Below are 10,911 nucleotides of genomic sequence, written 5' to 3'. Positions count from 1 at the left end.
TTAGTGATTAAATGTTAAAACGGCTTGCCATATGCGCTGCGTTTTTACGCAGTGGGGAGCTTCCTGGAGGTGGTGGGAGACGGCACTGGCCTCAGCAGGGCATCTGTGTTTTTTTGTTTAAATATAATACATTTCCTCATGATTCTCTTACCAAGACTACTTCTTATTTAGTTGTAGTCTTGTTTTCGTCATGAAAATAGAACATTAACAAATATTTATCGTCATAGTTTTTCATTAGAATTATTAGAACACACATACATACGAGCAGCAGGGAATTAGTGCGTTAGGTAGCAGCGCTGTGTGTGACTTATGCGCTGATTAAGTGGTGGGTGATTGATTTGCCTGACATCGTTTGATTTAGTTTCAGCACCGCGGTATGGGTAGTGGCCAGCTCCTGTTAAGAGCTTCTTAACTCCAGTATAGACTTGCTCTCAATGTACCCGAAATGACATAAGTACAAAATTTTAGGCAAGAACATACAGAATATACAATATACAAAAAATATACAACTATAGGCCTAAATTAATTATAAAAAATATAATAAATAAATTAAAAAAAATACAATATACAAGGATGCAGTGTTGTTTGACCTGCCACTCTGTGACCGTTTAGGAGTTCATCAGAGCGACAGCCTGGGGGAAGAAACTGTCTTTGTGACAGTACGTGGTTTTGGCGAACAGTGCTCTGTAGCGCCTACTGAAGGGGAGGAGTTTAAACAGATTGTGTTTGAGGGGTCAGTGATGTTTCCTGACCCTTGACCTGTACAGGTCCTCGATGGAGGGAAGATCAGTCCCAATAATCCTCTCTGCACACCTGATTGTTCTTTTCAGTCTGTTCCTGTCCAGTTTGGTGGCAGATCCCAACCAGACAGTGATGGATGTGCATAATCCAGACTAGATTATGGCTGTGTAGAAAATGATCAGCAGTTCCTGAGGCAGGTTGAGCTTCCTAAACTGTCGCAGGAAGTACAGCCTCTGCTGGGCCTTTTTCCGGACAGTGTCTATGTGGGAGGTCCATTTCAAGTCCCGAGAGATTGTGATACCGAGAAACCTGAAGGTGTCCACAGCAGACACTGTGCTGCTGAGGATGGTGAGGCAGGGCAGTGTTGGGGGGCTTCTCCTGAAGTCCACTGTCATCCCCACAGTCTTGAGTGGGTTCAGCTCCAGGTGGTTCTGACCGCACCAGAGGACCAGCTGCTCCACCTCCTGTCTGTATGCAGACTCATCACAGTCCCGTATTAGACCGATGACCGTGTCGTCCGCAAATTTCAGGAGTTTCACAGAAGGGTCCCCTGAGGTGTAGTTGTTGGTATACAGGGAGAAGAGCAGTGGGGAGAAGACACACCCCTGGGGGCCACCAGTGCTGACGGAACGGGAGCTGGATGTGATGTTCCCCAGCCTCACACGCTGCCTTCTGTCAGTCAAGAAGCTGGTAATCCACTGACAGGTGGAGGCAGGCACCGTGAGCTGGAAGAGCTTCTTGTAGAGTATTTCAGGGTTGATGGTGTTGAAAGCTGAACTGAAGTCCACAAACAGGATCCTTGCGTATGTCCCTGGGGAGTCGAGGTGGTGCAGGATGTAGTGTAGTCCCATGTTGACTGCATCATCCACCGACCTGTTTGCCCGGTAGGCAAACTGCAGGGGGTCCAGCAGCGAGCCTGTGATGTCCTTCAGGATGGCGCAGCAGCAGTCTTTCTAAGGGTCAGAGGAGAGGTGGGAGGGGGAAGCTGGGGGTGCAGGTAATTCCTTTGTGTGGTTGGAACGTGTGAAAAGGGCCTTTCACTTTTGTGTATCTGGGAAGTTCGTGAGAGAGTTTGCTCTGTTAAAATCCCCTAGGATGATGAGCAGGGAGTCTGGATGTTTTTTCTCCACATCTGTCACCTGGTCAGCTACGTGTTGTAACGCCTCCGGACGTTTACATATGGAATGTAGCCTAAACACCGACCAGAACAAACGAGGAAAACTCCCGCGGTTTTGTCACCAGAAATATCATCATCAACAACAAATACAATTTTTAAATAATAATAATAATAATAATAATAATAATAATAATAATAATTATAGCTGTTGCGCAGGTAGCAACTCAACAGTGGCTTCACAAACTGTGTAAGCCATTCACTGTTGTGTAGGAAAGCAGCCATCCGTGCATGGAAAGGCAGATTTGAAACCACTGTAAAAAATTCAGTTATTAAGACAAAAATCTGAAAATACACATATTGCATCTAGACAACATGGAGAGGTTGGTAATTTGTTTGTAACAATGACTGATTTGCTCCATAAGTGAAAAACTGATGTTTAAAATTACCATTTTTACATTGACTCCAATTGTTCACATTAGAGCAAAATTCAAAATGCTGTCAAAAATTCAGTTTTTGAGATCAAATTCTGAAATTTGCCACACATCATCTACCATGACTCTAGAATTTTGTCATTTTTTTCATGAACATTGAAGATTTATTTAGCAAGAATTTGCATGTATATGTTTACAGTACCGTTTACAGTCAAACATTTTGATGCACTGTAGGCTCAATTTTTGATAAATCAAAAATCTGAGAAACATAGTTTTTGTAGGACAGTCTGAAGATGCTCTGTAGCAAGTTTGGTGTCAATTGAGCAAAAATTGTGGGAGGAGATAGGTTTAAGAAGTTTTACAGTTTTTGAAAAAAACAGAGTGATGAACTTCATAATTTTTAATAGGTTTAAATGTACAAAAGTTTCTTCAGTATTGGGGCTACAGTTTGATGAAAGTTGTGAAGTTGTAGCACGTATGGTTGATTTGTTATGAATTTTCAAAGTTTTGAACTTTAGACGCTTGCTGTAGCGCCACCATCAGGACTATTGGCTTGAGTTTACAGCTGAGGATATCTGGCATGAGACTGGACCTTTGTGCAAAGTTTGGTGAGTTTTCACCCATGGGAAGTATGATTTCCTCGGAAGAAGAAAGAAGAAAGAACAATACCTAGGATTACAATAGTGTCCTGGCAGCTTAGCTGCCCGGACCCTAATAATAATAACAATAACAATAACAATAACAATAATAATAATAATAAAAATAATAATAATAATAACAATAATAATAATAATAATAATAATGATAATAATAACAAATTTGGGTCTGCCTTGACGCTTGTGGTTTGTTGTCATGACGTGTGTCTTATCATGAGTGCTCACTGTCCTCCAGTGGTCACAGTGTATAATGACACCTTTGTCTCGTTTTCAGTGTTTATTTTAAAAGTGTTCATTGGAAAATTTGGTATGCTATCTTCTATTTTTTTTTCTATTTAACCTTATAAATCTCCTGATGTAGCTCTCGGTAGTTCTGATGCGGGGCAATGGTTGGCATTTGGCTTCATATCACTGTAGGCTACACTGCTGTAAGGTGGCCACAATGTGAAACTGCGTCTCTGATTAATGCAATTATTTGAATTTATTTATTCAACAGCAGAATTATTTCTTCTTTAGTTGTTTCCTTTTATTTTTAGCCCTTATCTGATTAAATTTTGCTTTTATTTCACGTTGCTCTTTAAGTCAAATCTGCATTATAAGTATTCCCAAAAGTGCAGTGGTTACTCACTATGAACATCACTAGGAACACACAAGATTATAAGTATAGGCTACAGTACTAATAACTGGCCGACTCCACGCCACAAGCATAAAGTAGACACAATATCACGGTAAAACTAAAATAATAGGCTACTTCCGCAGCAGACATAATTGTAATATGTATTATCGAGGGAAAAGTAAAAGACGGCCTTGTATATTCATTCTATTTGTGGTTTTGATTTAAAAGTTGCAGTTTCGTTTTCAATAGTTTGCTGTCGTAAATTAAAAATATAAACTTGGACTGAGCTGTCTTCGTTCAACTAGACGGTAGGTGGCAGTAGCGGGTGAAGAACAGCTGTGGAGCTGCTCAGTTGTTGCAGGAAGTTGCGCAGACGACTGGCCAGGCACCATGGCGCCCCTAGACTTGGATAAATATGCAGAGATTGCAAAACAGTGTAAATACCTCCCAGAAAATGACCTCAAGGTAAGTGTGACTTTATAGGAATTATTTTGATTAACACATATGATAAGCTTATAATAGTAGCGGTAGCTCGCTACTGTCTTATGCTGTAACAGCGTAATTAACTGTTAGCTAACGTTAGCTAGCTAAGTTAGTTATGTTAGCATGTTGAGTTAATCTTAGCCAGGAAGTCAAAACCGCTAAAAGAAACCGTACAGCGTAGCTACGTTTGCTCAATACAAGTCCAGCTATCCTGTAAACTGTTATCGAAGCAGAAATGCGAGTGCTCTGCCCTTGTAACGTTATGCTATTATCTGCTGACAAGATATCCACAGTGAGCTAGCTAATGATGCTGACTGACTGACTGTCATGATGGTGGGATGACAGCCGATCGTTTATTACCAGTGTGGTGCTTCTAGAATTGACCCAAACAGCCACACAGGGAGTTTTCTCATATATGGGAAGGCTGTGACATACCTGGTAGACCGCTGGGTCATGTACAAACTACACGAATTATTAATAAAGTCGTATTTAGCCTAATTCCTATGTTTCGGATTTACTTGCGACCATGTTAACTGGCGACTTTCAGCCGAATGCGTCTGTGGTTGTCGTAGTGACACCAGCTGTTTTCGACCAGGAAGAGAGTACGTAGCTGTCCTCATGAATGCCTCTGTTCAGTATTGCATTACAATATTAAAACATAGCCAATCTGATTTGTCTTTGGACTCTTGTTAGAGGAACCCAGTCATGCACTTACACTCAGTCACGTTTTGAATCGCACTTGTGACGGAATGTTGAAAACAGGAAGAGAGCAAGTTGCTTTTCCTGTATTTTTAACCCATGTCTCTGAAAAAAAAATCAAATCAGGCCCACACATTTTCGCCCTTGGTACCTGTTTCAATAAACGTGCCATATTAAAGAACGGTTAAGTCCTTTGAAACGTGAAAAGGAGAACATTTTGACGGGATTCGAACTCACTCCGTTATGGGAAAATGAATGAAATACTCATGACTGTCTTAGTGCACCACTATCCTGACAACTGACAAGTGCCAACGGCCATACACCCTAAAAATCCGACAGCCCAGTCAACTATGTCTTAAAATGGGAGGCAGCCAGATCAACTTGTGACCACATTGTCCATGCACTTACGAACATTTTAGTATTTCAGTGGTTTCCTATACAAAAGGCAGCTGTTGAAATCCAGGTAATTCATAAAGGTAAAATTTTTTGTAGTGCTACAGATCAATAAAGCCAGTATTTATGTAATCATGTGGAAATAGTTTATTAAAAAAATAACAAAAAAACAGCAGCTCTATAACAGATTTATCTCAAAGATAAATTATCTCTTTATGTTGTAGCCTTCAGGCAATAAAAGGCATACATAAACACTGGGCTATGTATATGGTATGGTCAATTAGTTCTTGCAAAGCGTTTTAGAGTTCCATGCAATCCACCCACCTGATCTCACATCACACTGTTGTAACTCAGGAAGTTTTGGGAATAATACACTTCTCCTTAATGCCGAAATAATTCCTCCTAGATGTTAACATTTTTATTAGTAAGCAGGCTACTGTTAACTTGTTTGTCCAGTTTTTGAACAGAGTTTGTTGATTAATTTTCCCCTTTCATCACACAGCATTTGATAGTGTAGTCAGTACTATCGCAAAGTGGGATAATGGGTTAAGTGCGACAGTTAAGCTTAATCATTTTTTCTTTACGTGTATATACCTCCATTCCTAAAAGTCAGCACACATAAGCAAATATGTGATTGAAAAAAGTAACATGGCTGTGACATCACTTCCGGGGGCATGACACGCTATATTTACAACATTGCAGTGAACTGCAATGGAAAGTATAGTGCCACAGTGTTCTGAGGTGAATAATGGTAAGGTTATAAACATCGAAGAACAACTTATGGATAGTTTGTAATTGTTGCATATTTTATTTCTTTTGTCATGTAAGCAAGTGTGAAGAAGTCTTTTTTGGCCACAGGGCACTTTATGGACCCAGAAGTTGTAATTCCACTGTTTGGCCATTATGAAAATTGGTTTCAAAGCCTGGTGCACTTCCTGGGGGCCTGGTGCTAGCCCAGCAGTAGACTGGCAACATGTCAGGATGCTTCTTGAAATTTCTTGGGCACATCAATGCTCCCAAAGTGAAAGTTTAGATTTTTGTCAAAAACATACAATTATTGATTTTTAAAATTAGCACAGGCCTCTTAGTCATATAAAAATAATAGCTCCTCGGTGTATTTATACTTAAAGGAGAAAAAACTCTTAGTTTTGATGATGCTAAAGCCTTTCCCCCCAACACCCTGCTAGAGCAACTAGGCCTTGGCAGAGGGCTTGCATTAGTATAACCTGAAAACCCTGCAGTAAAGTTTGTTTTTCTTTGGATTAATTTACTTCATCAAAAGATGTGTAACATAATTACATAATTTTAGTTGTTTCATTGCCACTGGACAGGTATAGGGGGTCACCCTGCCATAAAGAGCTGGTTGCCTTAAAATAATGTTACTAGTCTGGACTCACAGGAGGACAAAGGAAACAGTGTTTCAGGGACTTTTCCCTGACAAGGAGAAGATTTTGGGGAAAACGTTGAATACCTATAATTCTGTCATTAAACGTTATCCCATTTAAATGCATGAACTATCAGTGCTGAATGATGACTGAACCCTCATTGCTTATTTCTACGTATTCTATGTTTTCATATATACAGAGGTTGTGTGACTATGTGTGTGACCTTCTGCTGGAGGAGTCCAACGTTCAGCCCGTTTCCACTCCTGTGACAGTATGTGGTGACATACATGGACAGGTAAAAACAATTATGTATTGTTGAACATAGTCTGTAGTTTACATTAGCATGTGAGATCTCTATTTACATGGGGGTTTGATTTTGATCTGTTGTACACATAAAATGTAATGCCTCTACTAAATTAGTATCTCTTTGTGCCTCAGTTTTATGATCTGTGTGAACTCTTCCGAACTGGTGGCCAGGTTCCAGACACAAACTACATATTTATGGTTTGTACATTGAAATCAGTTAAACTTGAAAGACAGTTCTGTTTAACTGCTGTTATGGCAAAAGGTTGTTAATAAAGCTCTGTCTTCAGGGTGACTTTGTTGACCGAGGATATTACAGTTTGGAGACGTTCACCTACCTGTTGGTGCTGAAAGCCAAATGGCCCGACCGCATCACACTTCTACGTGGGAACCATGAGAGCAGACAGATCACCCAAGTTTACGGCTTTTATGGTGAGATTTGACTGATGGCAGATGGTGATCAGTTTTTGGCCAGCTGCACACTGAATTTTCACCAATCTCAAATCCTGGACAGTAATCACACCTTTCCATTTGAAGTAAGTAACTAAGTGCTTTTTTGTCTTACAGATGAGTGCCAGACCAAGTATGGGAATGCAAACGCTTGGCGTTACTGCACCAAAGTGTTTGATATGTTAACGGTTGCAGCTGTAAGTATTGACGTGTTACTGTACCGTGTAGGGTAATACAACAGCTAGAACAGCCTGGTGTTGACAAATGGCATCACCTTACTGTAATGCAGCCTTTTAAACAAGCAAAAGACAACACTCACAATATTACGATATCCAAAATCTAAGATGATGTCTAGTCTCATATCCATATATATTGCCCAGCCCTAGTGTTTTGTGTTTATTTGTTTTGTTTTTTTCTTCAAAAGTGACAAAATAAATGACGTTCAAATCCTGAAATGAGGCTCATGTTTAGTTATTTAAGCAGCTGAACTACATGCGCATCAGCTTTTGGTTATTGAAATGTTATGATACATTTTGAGATGAGGTTCTTTCCCTAGTCCTAAAGGCTATATTGCATAACATGATGCTGTTATCTGAGCTGCTTTAGGTGAAAGAAATGAATAGTCTCTGCTTGCTGCTCAACCATCTTTTTACATTACTGTTTTTTAGAAACTAATATATTGTTTAGATTCAGCCTTGACTCAGATTCGCTTCATGCCCTAACTCTTCTATTTTGTGTTATTTTTTGTCAGCTGATGGACGAGCAGATCCTGTGTGTCCATGGAGGCCTCTCCCCAGACATTAAAACTCTCGATCAAATTCGAACCATTGAGCGGAACCAGGAGATCCCCCACAAAGGAGCATTTTGTGATCTGGTGTGGTCAGACCCTGAAGACGTGGACACCTGGGCCATCAGCCCCAGAGGAGCTGGCTGGCTCTTTGGTGCAAAGGTCACTAATGAGGTAGGTTGCCTTTACTTTGATTGAGTTACGTGAATGTTGAGTACTGTATTTATGAAAGTAACAAGGAATTCAATTATTAAAGTCCAGAGAATCTAGAAGGAGCAAATACGTACCCGTGCTGCTTTATTTTATTTTATTTTTATTTTACAATGGAGTCACAGAAGAAAGTGCAAGGCAGAAAAAATGTATTTCTGTGAAACTACAAAAGGTAACATTGTCAAAGCCCATTTACCTACACAATGTTAGGGTATTTATTTGCACACCTTTCTGAAAAATATATCAGTGAATAAAATCAATGCATACAACTTGAATTTTCACTCCACTAAATTATGGCATTTATTGTATTTACCCCAAAGTAGATTTTGTCTGTCCTAATGCAAATGCAGTAACATATATTAAGCCAGTTACAACAAGCAATGTTACTCATGACAACAACAGCTATGTGGTAGTGGTAGCATACAATAATGGTGGGTCACTGCATTGTTAATGTCTTGCTGTAGCAGGTGCTCCTTAATAAAGCTCATAAACACACTCAGATATTGGCAGTTGAGACTAGGGCTGCACGATATTGGGTGCGCCGCTGGTTTTTTTTTTTTCGTCTTAGCTCTTTAGAAACTACCGTTATATTATTTGGTGCTACGGACACTTCTTCATAACCAGGTCAATTCACACACTTGAGAGTGAAGCATATAAGAGGAGAGGAGAGGGCTCCGTCTTATCTCTTCATAAACTAAAGTTATATTATTTTGCGCGATGGACACTTCATATAATAACATAACATTATACTATTTATTGTGTTATACGGTGAAACGTTTCACCTTATAACGTGATGACTTATATTGTTTACACGATGGCATGTCATTTCTGTCTCTACATGGTCGTGCCTTTACAATTCTCCTCTGCTCTCTTTAATGTGCACGGCGGAGTTAGGCCCCAATACGCGCGCGCGCGCGCACACACACACACACACGAACATGTGCACGCGCGCGCACACACACACAGGTGAGCACACTAGAGTGCAGCTCGGGCCGCGACAGTCCGAGACATTTATGGGCCAGGCCCGAACCCAGCACTGTGCATGGAGCGGAGCCTGTGTTGCTTTCAGGCATTGACACGTAAATAACAAATTCCAGCATTCGAATAGGCAGTTTATTCTTTATTCCACTAAATTAGACACATTTTGTTGGTCAGTCATTAAAACGGAAGCGAGTTTTACGCGCATCACTCGGCAATTTAAACGTGCATGCTTAATTTAATTAGGGCAAGCCACATAAATGTTGCACACGTGTGCATCGCGATGGTGATGCTTAAAAGATATATCGTTCAGGCCTACTAGAGACCCAGTAAAATGACGTGTTCGGGTACATCTCGTAGATGTTTACACTCCACAAATGTACGCAGATACTGGCTTGAGCTTATTTCCATGATAAAAACTCAGCTGTTGGTTTGTTACAGCTTCTGTCGTTGGATTCTATGGCTGTAGACTACATTCATCTATTCAGGCCAAGGCTACAGAGCCTTTTGATGGTGACAGCAGACCAGTCTCTCTCCTGTCCACTGATACATAGTTAATAGGTCCAGGTGATATTGGAGTGCCATTTTGGGAAGACTTCTCTCATTCAGTGGCCTTTTGCAAAGTGTTGTCTGTTTTTGGGTCCACATCTTTGTGCACATATCGGCATGTTTGGTTGGGGTGTGATTTATTCTTGTATATCCCCACAAAATCCCATTAAAAAACCTTGTTAAAAAGAAAGCAAGAGAAAACAGTGAGTTAGAGAGAGGGGCAAGCATAAAAGTGAAACTTAACAGAAACCGAGACAGGTTTAGTTGGTCTGTGTTTTACTTTATTACTTACTAGAATAAAAGATACAAATGTCAAACTAAGCAACACTCAGGTTATGTCTACACAGCAGATTTCATGCACTGCTGTATGCCGAAATGTCCGCAGTGACTGAATCTGCAACCACATTACAAATATCAACAAGTTGATTTGTCTGTCACTCACAACAGCAGGGTATTCATCACCTCTGCCATGTAAGTATTTGGGCTACCTGCCTCCCTGCCTCTGGGACTGGAATAGCCCAGTCAAAATGGCTAGTGAGAGGCCACTGTTTATACAAAATTTAGCGTGTGTACACAGGTTTTTAAAATATGGGTAACCCTGCTAACAATAGGCTCTAGACTCCTTTCCCATTGCCTGTAGACCAGAGCTGTGCACATGGCTCTGCAGCAGACAAGTATGGTAGACAGTAGACAGCAGCGCGGAGGAAAGAAAACTTAATTTGACGTTTGTCATTTGATCCAGGTCTGAATGCCGATAAAAAAACACTCCCACTGCATTAAAAAGCCAGACGTTAGCGAGTGTTAGTGGAATTTTTGTGCAGTGGGAAAGAGGCTTAAAGGGATAGTGCACCCAAAAATGAAAATTCAGCCATTATCTACTCACCCTCATGCTGAGGAAGGCTCTGGTGAAGTTTTAGAGTCCTCACATCCTTTGCGGAGATTGGCGGGGGGAGCGGCTAGCACACCTAATGGCTGACGGCGCCCCAGACTAACGTCCAAGAACACAAAATTGAATCCACAAAGTATCTCCATACTGCTCATCCATAGTAATCCAAGTGTGCTGCAGCCCCGACATAAAAAGTTGTTTCGAAAAACATTATATGAACTCTGTTT

At 40.6% G+C, this 10,911-nt stretch overlaps 2 protein-coding genes across 2 annotated transcripts in view; one reads left to right on the top strand and one right to left on the bottom strand.

Annotated features, from left to right (window-relative positions):
* LOC126393944 (coiled-coil domain-containing protein 106-like) overlaps window positions 1-10,911 on the bottom strand; it is a 613,357-nt gene that overhangs the window by 41,751 nt on the left and 560,695 nt on the right. The gene's annotated exons all lie outside the window — the stretch shown is intronic.
* Window positions 3,902-10,911, top strand: part of LOC126393931 (serine/threonine-protein phosphatase 6 catalytic subunit) — a 12,748-nt gene continuing 5,738 nt past the window's right edge. The window contains exons 1-6 of the mRNA XM_050050382.1: window positions 3,902-4,026; window positions 6,721-6,816; window positions 6,960-7,025; window positions 7,115-7,256; window positions 7,392-7,471; window positions 8,026-8,235. Of these exons, the coding sequence (XP_049906339.1) occupies window positions 3,952-4,026; window positions 6,721-6,816; window positions 6,960-7,025; window positions 7,115-7,256; window positions 7,392-7,471; window positions 8,026-8,235 (669 nt within the window). The 5' untranslated portion in view covers window positions 3,902-3,951. The remainder of the gene's footprint in view (window positions 4,027-6,720; window positions 6,817-6,959; window positions 7,026-7,114; window positions 7,257-7,391; window positions 7,472-8,025; window positions 8,236-10,911) is intronic.

This window comes from Epinephelus moara, chromosome 8 (genome assembly GCF_006386435.1).
Source record: "Epinephelus moara isolate mb chromosome 8, YSFRI_EMoa_1.0, whole genome shotgun sequence".
NCBI lineage: Eukaryota > Metazoa > Chordata > Actinopteri > Perciformes > Serranidae > Epinephelus > Epinephelus moara.
This window is presented reverse-complemented; position numbering and strand designations above follow the sequence as displayed.